The sequence below is a fragment of the Esox lucius genome, chromosome 4 (assembly GCF_011004845.1).
Source record: "Esox lucius isolate fEsoLuc1 chromosome 4, fEsoLuc1.pri, whole genome shotgun sequence".
In the NCBI taxonomy this organism is placed as follows: Eukaryota; Metazoa; Chordata; class Actinopteri; order Esociformes; family Esocidae; genus Esox; species Esox lucius.
This window is the reverse complement of record NC_047572.1, coordinates 31,604,049-31,624,076: the sequence shown is the minus strand read 5'-3', so window position 1 is coordinate 31,624,076 and position 20,028 is coordinate 31,604,049. Positions and strand designations below refer to the sequence as shown.

Genomic DNA, 20,028 nt, shown 5'->3' with positions numbered 1-20,028 from the left:
TGGTAACTGTCAGACGGTGACTAGGCAACATGAAATGAATAAGAATTCTCAGAAAAAATGTCACTGTCACAACGCTATGATTACATTTAATGTTTCCTGGAACAGTCAGATACATTATGCTGTGTTAAGCAATTAGATCATGATGAAACACTTTACATAGAATTTGATTTCATGAGAATCTATGAACTCTTTAAAATTCTGAGCATTTCTGAAAGCTGCTGCAACTTTTAGATAAGGGAAAAGTACTTTTACACACAAGAGGAAACTCCGCGGCTAAAGTGACATTGAAATGTGCCTGTATGTAAACACTTCCCCTGAGCAGTGTACCATGGTTTTGTAACCACTCACCACCTGGCTTTTCACATCCGGCAGGCAGATGCAATGTTGCATCATGTTTCCACTAGACACTCCCCGTGCCCAGACCTATAGGCAAGCCACACTGGTTCACTTTCCAGGTGTCCTCTGCGACTGGAACCGCTAGCGTGTCTTCTCAGAGCCGAAATGGCAGCTTGCCCTATTATTCCAGGTTCTTTATCTCAACCTCGGGGCTTCTGACCTAGTTTGTATGGCAGTTAATTAGGAAGTGATACAGTTGCTGTACCGGTATAATTGGTTAGCTCAACATTTCAAAAAAGAAGATGTTTACATGAAAATGTGATACTCCCCTGCAACTTCTAAAGTTACAGGAAAAACACAGGATTGTTTGCTTTTCTAATCTGTCTCGGAAGTGTTTGTTCAACGTAGTATTGCGTCCAATGGAACCAGCAGCCAAGTCAGTATTCACAGGGTAGGCGTGGTGACTAATTCAGCCCCTTCGGGCATTGAGGAAGTCGTGTGACGTAAGAGGTGTTACCATTTGCATTAGCACCACTGCCAAACAGCCAACTGAGGATGACTGAGCACTTTTTTCCCTGGGTGGTTTTGGAAACCTCAAAGGGGAGGTTGGCTCTGAGACGTTCCGACACTCAGGTGACTATTCATCACTGACATCCAGAGCTTGAGGGACTCGACACTAACAGACAACACTGGCAGCCTGGCTCTGCTCACACGCCCCAGAAACTGGACAGAGTGGGAGCCCTGGAGAGACACAAAAGAGGGTGAGAGAGGGGAGAAAAGTCTTACGCAGCGAAACAAAGTGGGAGAAAGAGAGAGAGAGAGAGGCTTTGAGGGAAAACTAATGAGTGGGTCTTTGGAGCAGGGGTTACAGTGTGTCTCTGTGTGCACGTGGGTGTGTGTGTGTGTGTGTGTGAGTCCCAGCGAGACTGGGAGAGGGTAGGATAGGCTGTTCCCTAGAGGTTTGGTCTAACTCACAGTGCTACAACTCTTTTGACTGGAGGACCAGGAACAACCTACTCTTTCAGAGGGACTTACCGCTAGCCACAGCAACAGGTCACTGCAGACGGAAGAGAAAAGATACACACACACTACTATTGTTTTGGGACCCAGTGTCAGAAGGAGATAGAGTGTGAGTGTGTGTGTGTGTGTGAGGGAGAGAGCAAGGATGACCAAGAGATCAGTCAGTGGTGAGGGCACAGTCATAAAAAATTCGACTCAGAATGGGGTACACCCTGGGTATACCGCGGCCCCAAAAGAGGACCCAGACGCTCCGGCTGGAAAGGTAGAGCTCAAGAAGAAGGTCACCCTGCTCCGAGGAATCTCCATCATCATCGGCACCATCATCGGAGCGGGAATCTTTATCTCCCCAAAGGGCATCCTAAAGCATTCCGGGAGTGTCGGGATGTCCCTGGTAGTGTGGATTGCCTGTGGAGTGCTGTCACTGTTCGGTGAGTTTTTGGTCACAACGACACTTCGCCTCCGAGAGGGAAGGAGAGGGAGAAGGAGGAAGGGGGAGAGTGGGGGGATGGGACGCTTTTGGCTATGGCTCCCCAGCTTCCTTTCCCCCAAGGGAATTGGAGCTGATGCAACTCTACTGCACGTTTGCATTTGAGTCAGTTGGCAGACGCCCTGATCCAGGGTGACTAACAGTCAGCGTGTTCACCTTAAGTATGGCTAAGGGAGACATCGCCACGTCACAATCCTATCAGGTGCATTTTTGCTCTGCACAGTATTTCTCAGTCGGAGCTGCTAGAGAACGACTAGTGCATCCACTTATTTATGTAACGCAAAACTAGTGAAAGACCTTTTTCTCGAAACGATGAATGTGCATGAAAACCCAGGGGCGTAGTTTAACATGGGTAACAATCTACCGCTGTGATAAAGCTTCTGCTGTTTCCATTGTGTTATTCCATCATGTTGCTGTAATTACCAAAGTAATGTAACTATTGCCTTGCAGCTGAAACAGCAGCAATTACCCTTCGCACTAACCTCAGTCTTCCCTTCAGCCTTCCCAGAGTATTTATCTCTTAATCTCTGTCTCTCTCTCACACACACGTATAAACACGAGCACACATGTTAACTGACACATACGAATGCGCACACACACACACACACACACCCACATACATACTATTGAATATGAATGCAATGGGTCAGATCCTCTTTTCATTGTAACCACGGATCTGTCTCTTGCTGTGAATGTTTTTGGCCGACCAGCCAATTCCCTGTAGTAAATCTGTGTCTGTCTGGCGTCCTAGGGGCACTGTCCTATGCAGAGCTGGGAACCAGTATCAAGAAGTCTGGAGGACATTATACTTACATCAAGGAGGCTTTTGGGCCACAAATGGCCTTCATTCGCCTCTGGGCGGACCTTATCGCTATCAGGTGTGTGTGTGTGTGTGAGTGTGTATCTTTATAGTGTTATATGTGTGCGTGTTTGTGTGTGATAAACACAGATACAGAAAGAACAAAATACACTTTCATACAAAACACAATTGAACATGAACGTGCATTCAACTTGATTCACTTCTGATCTGGGAGTGGGTCCAAGGACTGAGCAAAGCTCATTTGATTTTTGTGAAAGCTAAGACCCAAGGAAAACACCGGACTGGCCTTGCGTCTGGAGGTGGAAGACGTCGTGTTTTTGGATTGTCGGTGTTTGTCGGATGCATCGTATGTATCATAGGGAGGATGTGTAAGACAGGTGTGTGTCAAAGGGAGGATGTGTAAGGAAGATATGGGTCGATTGGACATCACATTCCCCCCTACACTCTGTGAATGTTGCCCCAGATCCGACAGATTTGTGGGTCAGTGGTTTTCCTCTGTCTTTGCTGCTCATGGTTTTCAGGGTCAGAGTTTTTGGGTGTATGTTTGACGATGATGTCTATTCCAGGCCTGCAGGGTTGGCTGTGATATCCCTGGCCTTCGGACAGTACATACTGGAACCCTTATTCATGCCCTGTGGAGTGCCTGAGCTGGCTATTAAACTGACCACCTCTGTAGGGATAAGTATGTTTCAGATTTATGCTACGGTACAATATGGAATTGAACAAATGATGAAATATTGGATTTTTTCAGCGCAACTGTCTCAGATAAAATGTGTGTGTGTCTGTGTGTGTGTGTGTGTGTGTGTTTGTGCTCTACTCCACAGCATCAGTGATGTACCTGAACAGCATGAGCACCAGCTGGACCAACAGGATACAGATCTTCCTCACATTTAGCAAGCTGCTGGCTATCCTCATCATCATCGTGCCTGGTCTTTATATGCTCTTCAAAGGTCAGCCCCCCCTACTCCGCCCGAGAAACATGTATACCTTGTGAAACACTCAACAACAAGTATTGATATTTCTGGGTAGGTGTGTAACTCTTTCTTTGAGTATGTTTGTCTCTGTGTTTGTTTTTTATATGTGTGCGTGTGTGTGTGTGTGTTTGTGTGTGTTTGTCTTTGCAGGGGAGACTAAGAACTTTGATAATGCATTTGAGATCAGTAATGTCCAGCTCTCAGGTCTACCTCTGGCTTTCTACTCTGGGATGTACGCATATGCTGGATGGTGGGTATTGCCTACTAATATACAGATATATGTCTACTGTATATAAAGACATGGATATCGAACTCTAATATATATATCATATTTATGTATTTACTGTACATGAATATCTCACCTTGATATATGTATATTTAATATTTATGCATATACTGTACATGAGTATATAACCCTAATATATATATGAGAAACATTGTACTGTATTAATGATTCAAGGGAATCAATTAAAAAGCCTCAAATTAGAAATGTATTTCCCCCAAAAATGGTAGTGTAAGAATTACTGGCAGCCTTGCAAGAACAGCGCCTCTGAGCCTGTTTGTCTGTAATTATATATGACATTGAACCCATGCATATTATATTATATATGACATTGAACCCGTGGATATTAGAACCGCTCCCCGTAGGTAACATTCACAGTTCTATGACATCCTTTTCTTACTGAGATATTTATCAAGGATGCCGATTCATTTGGATGTGACTGTGAGTAATATCACCAATGGTCTAATTCAGAGTGACTTACAGTAGAGAATGCAATACACTACTATTCACAAGTGTTAGGCACCTGAAAGTCGAAATCAAGTAATTTATTTGGATATTAAGTGTTTATTTGTATTAAACAAAAATGCATGAAATTGCCTGGTGGGCTGGATTCAGGCCCGCGGGCCTTAGTTTATGAATATTCTTGTTGACTTTTTATATAACATACTTGTTTCTGCTTTTCATGCACAGGTTTTACCTGAACTTTGTGACAGAGGAAGTTGATAATCCAGAAAGGTGAGTGTGTCCTCTGCAGTTCTAAATCAATCAATCAATCAATCAAATGTATTTATAAAGCCCTTTTTACATCAGCAGTGCTTTTTTTTACATCAGCAGTGCTTTTACAAAACACCCGGCCTTAAACCCCAAAGAGCAAACAACAGTAGTATTGAATTTCAGTGGCTAGGAAAATCTCCCTAAGAAGAATTTAGGAAGAAATCTAGAGAGGAACCAGGCTCAGAGGGGTGACCAGTCTTCTTCTGGCTGTGACGGGTGAACATATTAAGAGTAAACGTTTTAATAATTAATAAATGTCCAGAGTCTATTTAAACTTAGTCCAGGTTGGTAGCATGACCAGATGAACAAGGACTGGGACAACAAGATGAGATTTTATTGTACAACACAAAGACAGCAGGGGTGTGTTTATTGTCTCAATTCTGAGTTCAAGTAGTCCCCCTCGAAGGTTTTTTTCAAAGTGGGACGCATTTAAATTTGCCCAATGGACACCAAATCCCTGGCTGATTCGAGCAGATGACTAAAAAAAATATAGAAATAGCAGATTAGAGAATTGCTCTGACATTGCGTCATCATTTACACACAGGACTGTCCCATTGGCCATCTGCATCTCCATGGCGATAGTAACATCCTGCTATGTTCTAACCAATGTGGCGTACTACACTGTGATGTCAGCAGAGGAGCTGTTGGCTTCTGAGGCCGTTGCCGTGGTAAGCCCTCTATTGGCCTCTCTAATTGTACCACCACTAATGGCTGGTGTTAATATTACAGTCTTATTGGCTGGGGTTATTATTAGCGTCCTATTGGATGGGGTTATTATTAGAGTCCTATTAGCTGGGTATAATATTAGAGTCCTATTGGCTGTAATAAATGTTAGAGTCCCATTGGCTGGAGTAAATATCAGTCCTATTGGCTAGAGTTAATATTAGGGTTCTGTTAGCTGGGGTGAATATCAGAGTCCTGTTGGCTGGAGGCCAAGCGGACTGCAGCCCGGGTGGTTGTGGAGGCAAAAACTCAGGCCTGGGAGGAGTTCGGTGAGGCCATGGAGAAGGACTATTGGCTGGCCTTGAAGAGATTCTGGCAAACCGTCCGGCGCCTCAGGAGAGGAAAACAGTGCCCTACCAACGCTGTTTACAGTAGAGGTGGGCAGCTGTTGACCTCAACTGGGGATGTCGTCGGGCGGTGGAAGGAGTACTTCGAGGATCTCCTCAATCCCGCCATCACGTCTTCCATTGAGGAAGCAGAGGATGAGGGCTCAGAGGTGGACTCGTCCATCACCCGGGCTGAAGTCACAGAGGTAGTGAAGAAACTCCTCGGTGGCAAGGCACCGGGGGTGGATGAGATCCGCCTTGAGTACCTCAAGTCTCTGGATGTTGTGGGGCTGTCTTGGTTGACATGCCTGAGCAACATCGCGTGGCGGTCGGGGACAGTGCCTCTGGGATGGCAGACCGGGGTGGTGGTCCCTCTTTTTAAGAAGGGGGACCGGAGGGTGTGTTCCAACTATAGGCGAATCACACTTCTCAGCCTCCCCGGGAAAGTCTATGCCAGGGTACTGGAGAGGAGAATATGGCCGATAGTAGAACCTCGGATTCAGGATGAACAGTGTGGTTGTCGGCCATGGAGCACTGGACCAGCTCTATACCCTCTACGGGGTGCTTGAGAGTTCATGGGAGTTTGCCCAATCAATCCACATGTGCTTTGTGGATTTGGAGAAGGCATTCGACTGTGTCCCTCGCGGCATCCTGTGGAGAGTGCTTCGGGAATATGGGGTCCTGGGTCCTTTGCTAAGGGCTGTCAGGTCCCTGTACGACCGAAGCAGAAGCTTGGTCCGCATTGCCGGCAGTAAGTCAGACTTGTTCCCAGTGCATGTTGGACTCCGGCAGGGCTGCCCTTTGTCGCCGGTTCTGTTCGTAATTTTTATGGACAGAATTTCTAGGCGCAGCCAGGGGCCGGAGGGTGTCAGGTTTGGGGACCACACGATTTTGTCTCTGCTCTTTGTGGACGATGTTGTCGTGTTGGCCCCTTCAAACCAGGAACTTCAGCATGCACTGGGACGGTTTGCAGCCGAGTGTGAAGCGGTGGAGATGAGAATCAGTACCTCCAAATCCGAGGCCATGGTCCTCAATCGGAAAAGGGTGGCTTGCCACCGGTAAAGCTCTCGATTTACCGGTCAATCTATGTTCCTAATCTCACCTATGGTCATGAGCTTTGGGTCATGACCGAAAGGACAAGATCCCGGATAGAGGCGGTCAAAATGAGCTTTCTCCGCAGGGTGGATGGGCGATCCCTTAGAGATAGGGTGAGAAGCTCGGTCACCCGGGAGGAGCTCAGAGTAGAGCCGCTGCTCCTCCACATCGAGAGGGGTCAGCTGAGGTGGCTTGGGCATCTGTTTAGGATGCCTCCGGAACGCTTTCCTGGGAAGGTGTTCCGGGCCCGTCCCACCGAGAGGAGACTGCAGGGAAGACCTAGGACACGCTGGAGGGACTATGTCTCCCGGCTGGCCTGGGAACGCCTCGGTGTCCCCCCGGAAGAGCTGGAGGAAGTGTCTAGGCAGAGGTCTGGGCATCTCTGCTTAGACTGCTGCCCCTGCGACCCGGCCTCGGATAAGCGGAAGAAAAATGATGATGGCTGGAGTTAATATCATAGTCCTGTTGGCTGGAGTTAATATCAGAGTCCTGTTGGCTGGAGTTAATATTAGGGTCCTTTTAGCTGGGGTGAATGTAAAAGTCCTATTGGCTGGAGTTAATATCAGAGTCCTGTTGGCTGGAATTATTTTTATCGTCGTATTGGCTGGTGTTAATATTATAATCCAATTGGCGGGGGTTAATATTAGTCATATTGGCGGGGGTTAATATTAGTCATATTGGCGGGGTTAATATTAGTCATATTGGTGTAGGTAAATATTATAGTCCCATTTGATGCAGTTGTAGATTTGATGTGTGAGCTATCGACACACTTGACAGCGGTCTCACAGCTCGTTCCTCAGTGGTTTGTTAGGGCCTGATTCCATTTAGCTCAGAGAGGTGACTGATCAGCGATGTAGCTTCCCTGCACTCTAAACTACTCCTAATGGCCCATCATTAAGCCCAACCCTGATGGCCTCCTGGCACGGTCTGGTGGGATTCCACACAGTGTATCCCTCTCAATGGTAATTGCATTAGGTGCAGTGTAAATTACATAGCCTTAAACACAACCTGCAATGTACACTGCTCTATGGCCGGCTCGGTGCAGGTTGAGCTCCAGTCACTAAAAGGTCTCTGATCTGATCAGACCTTTCTAATGTAGTAGGTTTCATTACAACTTAAACGGCCTGTGATGCAGCACTTAAGGAAAGTGTAAAAGCAATTAGCTGCGAATATGTTCTTAAACGAAAAGCTAATTGAATTGAAATTCATTCTCTTCATCTCCTTCTGCCTGTCTCTCTTTGTCTCTTTGTGTGCCCGTTATTCCCACTGTCTCAATGTTTCTCTCTCTTTTTCTGTTCTTTTTTGTACAGACATTTGCAGAGAAAACGATGGGGAACTTTTCATTGGCGGTGCCGATATTTGTAGCCTTGTCGTGCTTCGGTTCGATGAACGGCGGCTTATTTGCTTTCTCAAGGTGGGCTGCGTCAACTCAAGTGTCAAACTGCATCCTTGGCTGTTTCATGTTGGATAATGAAAAATGCCTTTTCGTCCCTGTCCTGATCTCTGTGAGGAATCTCACCGATATTTTTACATTCAGCTGCCAAACCTTGAACATAGAATATGCAGCAAAGTGTTTGAACACAGTAACGTTACCTGAGAACGTTACATGTATCTATCATTGTGGATATTCATGTGAAGTTTCCTACTTTTGATTCTCTTAGAATTCAGTTACGGAGTCTCAAGACTCTGATGGCAATGAAGCTTTTTATCATCAGAGTCTAAAACTGACTTTGCTAACTAATGGCTATAATGAAGGAAAGTGTACTTATTATGATTGTCAGATGTTGGTTTTCCAAGACACCTTAAGAAGTCGCTCTGGATAAGTGTGTCTGCTAAATAACCAACATTTATGTGCTAATTCCTTGCTCAAAGCTGTGTGTAATTGTGTTGGTTGTTCTAGAATGTTCTACGTGGCGTCTCGTGAGGGCCATCTCCCGGAGGTATTGTCCATGATCCACGTTCGGAGGCACACACCTTTGGCAGCTGTCCTTGTTCTGGTGAGACCAACGTGGACACTCAGTGTTGTATAGACACATTACTTCCTGTCTTCATGAGGGCTCAGCTCATCCTGGTTAAAAAAGAATTCCTTCCTAAGTTAAGATGCTTTGTGAACATTTCTGGCACGACAGGATTGATCAACGTTTGTTCCCCTCTCTCTCTCTGTGTCTCACTCTCTCTCTCTCTCTCTGTCTCACTCTCTCTCTCTGTCCCTCGTTCTCCGGGTCTCTCGCCTGTCTCTGTGTTTTCAGTACCCCATGACAATGTTTCAGCTCTTTGTGGGCGACATCTACAGCCTGTTGAACTTCATGAGCTTCCTCCGCTGGCTCTTCATTGGTGTGGCCACGCTGGGCCTGATCTACATGAGATACACTCGCCCCGACATGCCACGGCCCTTCAAGGTCGGTCGAACGCAGGCGAACGCACAAAGAGCTGGCTAGCGGTTCCATACAAACCCACAGACACACACATCAACGGCCACGAACACATGGGTGCAACATGGATACGCTGTGGGGGACTGGGCCCAAAGGGCAGAGATCTTACGCACACGGACGCACAATTAACGTAACAATAACAATGGGTTTTATTCAGAAGAAATCTAACCACCGAGCACTTCTGTCTGTCCTGTCCAGGTTCCATTGATCATTCCGGCCGTCTTCTCATTCACCTGCTTCTTCATGGTGTTCCTCTCGCTGTACTCCGACCCTCTCAACACGGGGATTGGATTCGCCATCTCCCTGACAGGAATCCCGGCCTACTACATCTTCATCGTGTTTGACCGCAGGCCCAAGTGGCTACAGGAGGGTTTAGGTAACACGTAAATCCTTACCTCAATCACCCGCTGCAGTCGAACAGATGGCCTTGATTCATCTTGGTGGAAAACATCTGTCAACCCCAAGGAATGAATCGGTGCTTCAGTGGACTGTGGAAAAATGCATGCATAGCTTACCGTGACACATAATCAATTCCCAGTCAATTTCCAGCATGGCATCCCATCATCCTATCTGCTGCTTTTTTCAGTAATGTGTCCATTTTGACACTTTGCACACTTAGTGTCCCAGCCGCTGAACACGAAATGGGAATGTAATTGTTTTTCCATTCATGTTTGGTCTTATTATTTCTCCAGATTCCTTCAACAGAGCTATCCAGATCATCCTGGAGGTGATCCCTGCAGAACACTGACACTTGACAACAGATCCCCACTACAGATCCGCATGACAGATCCCCACGCCAGATCCCCACGCCAGATCCCCACACCAGAACCCCACGTCAAATCCCACGCCAGATCCCCACCCCACCCAAGGACTTCACACCGAGTGGATCCTCGATTGTGCCATTTCATATGATAAAGGAGCAGGACTCTCCTATCCTGCTAACCTGCTCTATACAGGATCAGCCCTGTCCTGGATCAGCCCTGTTCTGGAACAGCCATGTTCTGGATCAACTTGATTCTGGATCCGCCTGGTTCTGCTCTCACCATCTAAATGGGGTTAGGGCTGTGTTTCTCTCTGTTTGGGATTAACAGGTAATCTGTATGTGGAACCCCTGCCCTTCCAGTTTGCAGTGGGGGCCCTGTCTCGCAGAGGGACCCATCAGAGCCAAGGGACCCCTGAAAGCCTGCAGTGCCAAGGGACCCCTGAAAGCCTGCAGTGTATCTATCTACAATAACACTGAGCCGGAGTTGTGTTTACAGCCAGCATTATCTACAATCACACCTAGCCTTTGGTCATTTTGAAAGGATTCATTGGTGTCAGAGGTATTAAAAGTAAATTAACTTCCCCAGTGTTCACCAGGCGTGGGAAAACCCAAACTAAGGCCTAAATAAACTGCCTTTAGCTGGTCACTTAACTCTTCATTAGGAACTTCCCTCACCTGTTGAACACAGCCAAGTGGTTTAACGTAGTACTGTTTGGCATTAGTCACTGTCACAGCTAACATCAGCCGTTAGATATTACCACTCAGTCAGCCCTGGATACTCATTCAGAGTGAACGTGGGCCTTATAGGCGAAGCTAACAGTAGACATTTCTATATTTTGGGGAAATGAAATCAGATCAGTGACTGTTTATATAGAATGTGAAAAAACATGCACCCCATTAATATAGGTGACCCTCAGTATAGGGGGGACTTCTACTGAATCTCCAGATTAATGTGAAACATACAGAGATTAAAATCAACCTTGATGTGTTACAGTTTTATATTTAACCTTATTCAAACACATGTTCAGGACAAGGGAATGTTTTTAAAGATCATGGTCTGCATAACTTAGGCAACAATGATTTTTGAGTTCATAGGGAAAATAGGTATATTTATTTCCAGTTCATAAGAGACAGTCCACCCCTGTAGTCTGCTGGCAACGCGAATAACAAGTTGTGCGCGGCTTACATGATGTTGTTCTCACTTGGTGAACATGGCAACCTTGAGAGTTGTTGGTTGTTTGTTTCTGTTTCCTCGCCATATGCAGAATCTGTTTCTGTGTGTGTGTGTGCGTGCGTGCATGCATTTGTGCGTGTGTGTGTGTGCTTGTTTGTATGTGCTCTGGCATTTAAGCTTCAAACGCACCGAGCAGAATAGCTCTATTACCACAGATTATTCACACCAGGGTTATTAAAGCTATGAAACCCTTTACACTGGTGTACACACACACACACACACACACACACACCCACACGCACACACACACACGCACACACACACGCACACACATGCACACACACACGCACACGCACACACACACACACACACACTGGCTGGGTACCAGAGGCTAATACTGTGACACACATGTGAGTGAGCACACTACTATTCTTGCCAGCAGCCCAGAGTAGAGACAAAAAGAGAGAATCCCACTCCAACTCCACAGCCAAGACCAGGCACACTGCCCGGGAGAGGGGAAAAAGGAGAGAGAGGCAGTGAGAGAAAGAAAGTGGGAGAGGGAGTGAAAGTGTGTGTGTTTTCCCATCTTGCTAAGGACTTGCATATTGTGCCTTACATTAGGAAACACGAGCCTGAGAACACATGGCCCGATCATGTTTACACATAAACTCCTGATGGCTACATTCTGTTATCGCCCCTTCCTCTCCTCCTCTTCCTCTCCTCCTCTTCCTCTCTCCTCCACATCGACATCATGCACCGAGTTAGTCTCCTCCCCCGGCTGGCATTCGGGTCAAGGGTCAAGGAGACCCCGCTCAGTTTATGGATGCCTTTTCTCTATTCTTGTCATGGCGTTTCTCCTCTTCCCCCTTCGTCCTCTTCTTTTTTCTTCCCTCATATTTCTTCCTGCAACTCTTCATCATCTTCCTCCTCTTCTCTTCTGTATGCTGCTCTGTGTTCAAGTCTCTGAAGTCTCAGTCTGTCTGACCTTTCTTTCTGCTTAGCAACACACACCCACACACACACACACACACACAAACACACACACAGAAAACACTCACACACACATGCACACACACTTACCCACCCACACACACAGTCAGACTAACAGACACACAGACACAAACACACGCGAAAACATACACACTCAGCCTCACACACACGCAGACCAAAACACACACAGTCACACACACACACACACACACACACTTTGTTTCTCTCCTTCCCTCTCTCCCTATATTTCTATCTTTCCGGATGTTGGCTTTCAGCATCAGTTATCGTACCATGCAGTTCACTGAATTGACACCGGGGGGCAGTACAGTGCAGATTAACAGTCTTGTCCTCTGATTCAGAGGTGGTCATCTTCAGTACTAAACCTGAGACATTCATATCTTAATCAATGTGTTCGTTCAGCCTGTCTCCACCTCTCTTTGCTTTAGGAAGGATTGTACTTGTTTCTCCCGCAAGTTAACATCAAGACCGGTCTCCAACAACTTGATTGTAGCTCTGTACATTTCAAGCATTTTCGATACAAACAACAGTAAATATTGTTTTCCTCTTTTCTTTTTAAAGGCCTTGTTGCCCGAAATCACAAAAACATAAGAAAAAAACACAAAAAATTAAAAATGAATTAACATACTGGTTTACATTTCTACAAGTCAAATAATACTACAATAATATTCATGAATATTGTGTATAACAATATGGAGAACAGAATACAACCAAGCAAACCATTGAAATAAATGTTACCAGCAAAGGAAACCAAGGTTTATTTGCTTTTACTATTATTTTATAATTATTTGTGTGTGAAAATATTGTTTTTGTGGATGATATGAAGTCATGAGTATGAAAACACCACAGTGTGGAGAACAGACCACACATATCAACCACTAACTACCACAGAACTAACAACAGGCCCTTTCAGTCAGACCACAGTGAAAGCCAGTGCATTAAAGCAATGCCACGATCTGTTGATGGATCTAACAAGGCCTTTAGACCTTCGCTGCAAGAAACAGGCAGACACAGAGAAAGATCAAGAGATGGAGTGAGAGCGAGAGAGACAAAGGAGTGATGGAAATACAGAGAAAGCAATAAAAATGACTGACAATTTATGGAGGGAAAGAAAGAGGATAAAAGAGAATAGAGAAAGAGAGAAATAGACCAGAACAAAGAGAGAGTCATTCATAGCTGGAATGTCAGAGGGCTGAGATGTGGTAGGTGACCTCTAACAGGAAATGACCTGGTTATTGAAGGGTCAGAGATCACATGGATACGGGATTCTAATAGGTTTCTTAGAAGCTCAATCAGGGTTAGGGAATGTGACGCAGTCCTCTCACACAAAGGAGTCTACAGGCTAAGGATGACTAATCGTGCCAGCCGAATGTGTGTTTGTGTGTTTGTTTGTGTACGTGTGTGTGTGTGTGTGTGTGTGTGTGAGCAGCACAGAGGAGGTTTACTTGAATGGTTGTGGGTCACTGTCATTAAAAGAGCATGATGCCTTCAGGTGGGATCCGCCCACTCGCAAGATTATGTCCGCCTGATTCCCCTCTGTGTGAGGTCAGGTTGAAGTAGCAGACCAGTGTGTGTATCTGTGTTTGTGTGTGTACGTGTGTGTGTTGGTGTATGTGTGTGTGTGTGTGCGTGTAGGTGTGTGTGTGTATGTGTGTGTATGTTTGTGTGCATGTATATGTGTGTGTGTGTGTTTGTGTGTGTGGGTGTGTGTGTATGTGTGTGTGTGTGTATGCGTGCGTGTGTGTGTATGTTTGTGTGCATGTATATGTGTGTGTGTATGTTTGTGTGCGTGGGTGTGTGTGTATGTTTGTGTGCATGTATATGTGTGTGTGTATGTTTGTGTGCGTGGGTGTGTGTGTGTGTAAACCGGGGCAGAATGGATAAAGGTGAAGGCCTGCTGTGTCTTGCTGTCACTGTGACTGACTGAGCGGCTTTCACGTGACTCACCTGCAGTGACTAATGGTGACCACAGACACTGTCCCCCCCCAGCTTGATGGATCCACTAATTTGTAAAGAGCACGGCGGCTGCCCTCGGGACACTTGACGGCAAAATCACTGGTGCATGAACACACGCGGACACAAACACACACACACACACACACTGCAGGCACTGGGCTAAACGTTTTATCAAGTTCTGTGGGACAGTAGTTGGTGTTCATGTAATGAGTCTGGCAATGTTAGACAACTGATTAGATTAGACTGAATCATGACGGGATTCGTGTGGACCAGTTAAACCATTTGTGGGCTTGATTTAAGTGCAGCGGCACAATTTTCTTTGTATTTTACGTGTGTGTTTTTTTTTCTTAAGTGGTTTTAGCCGAGGTCGGCATAAGGTAGCGACCGCACACCCTTTTCAAAATGGTCCCACATGGGATTTGAACACTGAACACACAACCCTGGCCCTGCCTGTGCAATGCTCTTATGAAGTTAGCTCCATGAGACCGTAACACAGTCTAACCTGCACACACATGGAATCTGTGTGTGCGATGGGATTACGCTGCTGGGCTACAGTATATCCTTGTCTGAAGATAGGTTGAAGATAACTAATCAGAAGATAGTAGTCATACATGGGTGTCACCCTCAAACTGTAGATGTGATTTAAGTATACCAAAGACAGCGGTTATGAATGGATGTCAACCTCACCTGTAGATGTGATTTAAGAATATTGAAGACAGCAGTTAAAATGGATGTCATCCTCACCTGTGGATGTGATTTAAATATATTGAAGACAGCGGTTTGGAATGGATGCCATCCTCACCTGTGGATGTGATTTATGTATATTAAAGACAGCGGTTATGAATGGATTTCATCCTCACCTCTGGACGTGATTTAAATATATTGAAGACAGTATTTAAAATGAATGTCATCCTCACCTGTGGATGTGATTTATGTTCTGGAGCACTGCTGATTGTTGCCTGGCAAAAGTGGTGATTTTAACTCTGCATTTCATTGGCTATCCATGTTGTAGACGATGACTCACTGTTGCCATAGTGTTGCCACTTTGATGGGAGGAGAGAGAGGACAGGAGAGAGGACAGGAGAGAAATAGAGAGAGAGAAAGAACAGACAAAAGAAAGAGACGAGAGGAGGAGAAAAGAGGGGAAAAGGGAGGAGAGAGTACAGGAGAGTGAGAGGTGAGTGTGAAGAGAAGAATGAACTGAGAGGAGAAGACAGCAGAAGAAGAGAGGAAATTATCTGTCATCACAACACAGGCAGGTGGCCTTCACACACATGTCCACTAACCAACAGCAAGACCTTCCAGCCACAGTTCATCTGGCCAGAGCTGGTCACCACAACGAGGCCAGTAGTGGCCATGGCGACGACATGTCCCACAGATAAATGAAATCAGGCACAAGCACACATGGACACAAGCAGGAATGCGCACACACACACAACCTAGGGGCTTGGCCAGTTTTGACCTGTCAGCATCATTTAGGCTCAGGTTACCTGCTACTACAGGCCAGCGCGTGCCCCTCCGTGTGTGTGTGTGTGTGTGTGTGTGTCTGTGTGTGTGTGTGTGTGTGTGTGTGGGTCTGTGTGTGCGTGTGTGTGTGTGTGTGTGCGTGTGTGTGTGTCTGTGTGTGTGTGTGTGTCTGTCTACGTGTCTGTGTGTGTGTGTGTGTGTGTGTCTACGTGTCTGTGTGTGTGTGTGTCTGTGTGTGTGTGTGTCTGTGTGTGTGTGTGTGTGTGTGTCTGTGTGTGTGTGTGTGTCTACGTGTCTGTGTGTGTGTGTCTGTGTGTGTACACCTGTTTGCACCCAGGCTTCCCAAGGGAGTCTGCTGTTTTCATTAGGCCAATTTTAGACCTGGGTAATTCCACTCCATTCCAGTTGCTGTCCATTCTAAACCGTATGAGTCCACTATGTGTACTGACAGGACCATCTATTGGACCACAGGACTGATGCTTGCTGATAATGGGCCTCTGTACACCTATGCAGATTTTCCATAAAAAGTAAGCAATTTCCAACTACAATAGTCATTTCCAACATGAACATGTCCACATTGTATCACTGGTCAATTCAGTATTACTTTAATGGGGGAAAAAAGTGCTTTCTTTTGATAGCAAAGTAATTTCCTAAGTGACCCCAAACTTCTGAACGGTAGTATATTTATATATAAATCTCAGGAAAAAAGTTAAGAGACCACTGCACCTTTTTCTTTCCTTTCCAAAAAAGTTGAAAAGGAAGGTTTTGAGTGAGGAACAGAAGAAAAAAATTGAACACTTCTGTTCCTCACTCAAGATTTTCTTTTTTAACTTTTTTGGAAAGGAAAGAAAAAGGTTCAGTGGTCTCTTAATTTTTTCTGGAGCAGTAGACATGTATATATATATAAATATATATATATATATACACACATAAATGCAGGACAAAGAAACAAAGAAACCCACAAATAAACAAAAAACCACACAGATCTTTACTGAAGAGTTAAAGTGAGGCAAGGTGATATTTACCTCAGGAGTAAATGCATTTAAAGTCCATAAAGGACACTTCCTGCCATGCAGTGTAGAAGGTTTATATTAACCATTGATTTACAACGCCAACATCTATCCTGTTCAACACAATGAAGCAAAACCGCTGCTCCTACACAGGGAATGACAATGGCCTCCAAATGATTAAGTGCAAGATGAGGTGGAGACTCGCTCTGTTGTGGGTTTATTTCGGTGTGTATGTGAGCATTTGTGTGTGTATATGTGTCTGTGTATATAATACCTGTGTGTTTGTTCCCCTGATAGGAGAGACAATATAGATTGAGGTTATAGAGGTCATTGCCTCCCAGACATGTCCCCCGGTCCAAATGAAACAGGACGCGGGCCGACCGGATCCACACAAACACTGGTGGTCTGTTTGCATGAATTACATGGTACATTCTGGGTGTGTGTTGTTATAGCTGGAGCGAATGAAGCCTCACTACAGGGAACACACACATGGAGAGGCACACACAAATACACACGAATGCACACGCACACAGACACACAAACATAAGCACAGAGATCCAACCCTTAACCCAACAGACACTGACCCTCCCCCCAAACAGACACAGACCACTCCCCTAACAGACACAGGCCCCTCCCCCAACAGACAAAGACACCTCCCCCAAAAGACACAGGCCCCTCCCTCAACAGACACAGACCCCCTCTCCCAACAGCCACAGACCCCTCCCTCAACAGAATCAGACACCCTACCCCAACAGACACAGAACCCTCCCCCAACAAACACAGTTCCCTCTCCCAAGAAGCAGACACAATCCCCTCCCCTAACCGACACTGGCTCCTCCCACCAACAGACACAGACCCCTCCCCAAACAAACACAGTTCCCTCTCCCAAGCAGATACAATCCCCTACCCAAAAAGACACTGGCTCCTCCCACCAACAGACCCAGACCCCTCCCCCAACAAACACAGTTCCCACTCCCAAGCAGATACAATCCCCTCCCCCAACAGACACTGGCTCCTCCCACCAACAGACACAGACCTCTCCCCACAACAGACACAAAAAACACACAAGGACAGCCCCCACCACACACACACACACACACACACACTGACCCTTCCACTCTGGTGGCAGGTCCCTGTTCTGTCCTGTTGTGTTACTGCAGCTTCACTTCCCCCCCGGTTGTCCTGTATTGTGGTCCCCTGTGAGTGCTACTGGTTGTGTTACCATGACGTCTTCATGGCCATTGTTGGAACGACTTTGAGTCTTATCGAAGCTAGCAGCAGTCATCAGGACATCTCTGTGGCAATGTTGGTTGGAGCGGAAGGAGGTACAGCCGGACACATGATAATGCACCATCAAAATCTCAACTGCTTTCTCCCTATTTCTCCTCTTCACTACACACAGGCAGACAGATGGACATATGTACGCCGTTTTTTTGGAGGGCCTTATTGCAGGTATTATTATATTTTATTGCAGTTCCTGTCACAGGGGAATGTCCGTTTGCATACATTCATCACTCGCAGCAACAACTTTCCCTTGTTTCATAAGAATGGAGATGAAGGCTTTCAGAGAGAAAGAGGTTTTACCTTCACAACAGTCCCTAAAGTTGACCTTTGCAGCCCTGAAAAGGGGAATCTTAAGGATGTGTTTACATTTGCTGACCTTTTGACGACTAGCTGATGCAGTTCTGTGTGCGTGTGATTAGATTTGAGCTTAGGTGTGCCTTGTGCACAGGAGTATCTAGGTGTGTGTGTGTGTGTGTGTGTGTATTTCTTAGCTGAGCCTAGTAGTCTGCAGTGGCTCATCTCAAATCCTCACCTTTCGCATCCAGGATGATCCTTGGAATCCTGCTCTTCCGGTCGGGATCATTCCCAACGCTGGCTCTTAGAGGGCCGGAAGCCTCCTACACCCCCAGGATAAACAGCTGCAAAGCTCCTTACAGTGAGGAAGTTCAGGCAGTCTACAGAATACAGCAGCGATGCAAGAAAGAAACTATTTAAACAGTTTTTTTTTATACATTTATGGTTTGTGTAAATATGCGTAGATCACAGTTAGACTCAACATCTCGGAAGGATTGTTGAAGAGCAATGACACTGGGTCGTTTTGTGGCCCCGGGAGGTCACTGGCACGTTGAGGCTTCACCTCTTCCTCCATCGTTCAGGCTCATCGACCTCCCTGGTACTCATGGGAATGACTTGACAAACACGACTAATCACCCGTCATGTTTTCCCATCTCAGCATGTGACTCAACCCAACAGCTTCTTCTACAGTGGGAGACATTGGATAGTAGCGCCTTGAAATACTTTTAGTTGTTACTTACCTTTTCATGAAATGTTTTGTCTTTTAGTACAGCGAATTACAGGAGCAATTAGGATTAAGAGTATGTTGCTCAAAGCCGTAGGGACAGATCTTTCACCTTGGGGGATTTGAACCAGCCACACTTCAAGTAATGGCCCTACGCCCACCAGGCAATCTCGCGCTCCCGTAATTATTGAGTATTTCAAATCAGCAGGTGAGATGGAGAGAAAGCAAAAAAGAAAGCAGTGAAAGAGAGAGTGAAATCAAAAGAGAGAGGGATAGACAGAGGTGAGAAAACGCATGCACAACGACAGCGGCAGAACTTCATGAAGATTCACGTTAAAAGTCTGGGAGAGGGCTGACGAAGGGATAAAGAAGAACAGAGGACTTAATGAGTGAGGCAGAGGAGAGAAAGAGGACAGAAAGAGAGAGAGAACGAGTCAGAGTAAATGTGTACAATGGCATGATTGAACAGTGTGGAGCAGCCGCCCCCTGTCACACTCTGACAAGTGTAAGTGAACTAAGGACGCCTCATCAGATTTTCAGCTGAAAGTCGAACACAATTACAACTATAAGATCATAGTCAGAATTTTTAGGAGTTTCTCAGCAGCTGTTTGAAACTCTTTTTCAGGCTTTGCACACAGACCTCTTTGATTTCTGAACCAATTACATTTTGGTAAGACTGCAGATCTGTGTCGTAGAGCAAATATTGAAATGCTCGTAACATCACATTAAAAAGTTATTTAAACCGACGTGATGAGAGAGGGAGGCAGGCTTTGGCTATGGTTTCTTTGGAGGACTCAAATTCAATTGTTTGCTTTAGAAATTCTGCGGTGATAGCACCCAACTTCTTTAAAATTTGGAACCCACACACAATGGCAAGAAATGAGATATGAAACATCTGTAGAGAGCTCCAGTTTAGCAATCAAACAGTGTTTCGTTTCCCACATAACAAATCCGACATAGATTTTGGATATGGTGGGTAAAACCTCGGAGACCCATAACATCTATGAATTGTCTTTTTATATGTCTTCTACTTGTTCAGGGAGGAAGATTCAAAACATACTGGTCTAAAACAATCTTC

At 45.7% G+C, this 20,028-nt stretch overlaps 1 protein-coding gene across 1 annotated transcript; it reads left to right on the top strand.

Moving 5' to 3' along the window:
* Window positions 1-888: 888 nt before the first annotated feature.
* On the top strand, window positions 889-11,022 carry slc7a11 (solute carrier family 7 member 11). Its single transcript, XM_010902165.4, has 12 exons — window positions 889-1,784; window positions 2,595-2,721; window positions 3,230-3,345; window positions 3,488-3,613; window positions 3,788-3,887; window positions 4,611-4,655; window positions 5,239-5,362; window positions 8,149-8,252; window positions 8,739-8,835; window positions 9,088-9,237; window positions 9,469-9,646; window positions 9,963-11,022. Exons 1-12 carry the CDS (start codon window positions 1,502-1,504, stop codon window positions 10,016-10,018), a joined length of 1,506 nt encoding a protein of 501 aa, XP_010900467.1. The 5' UTR covers window positions 889-1,501; the 3' UTR covers window positions 10,019-11,022.
* Window positions 11,023-20,028: the final 9,006 nt, after the last annotated feature.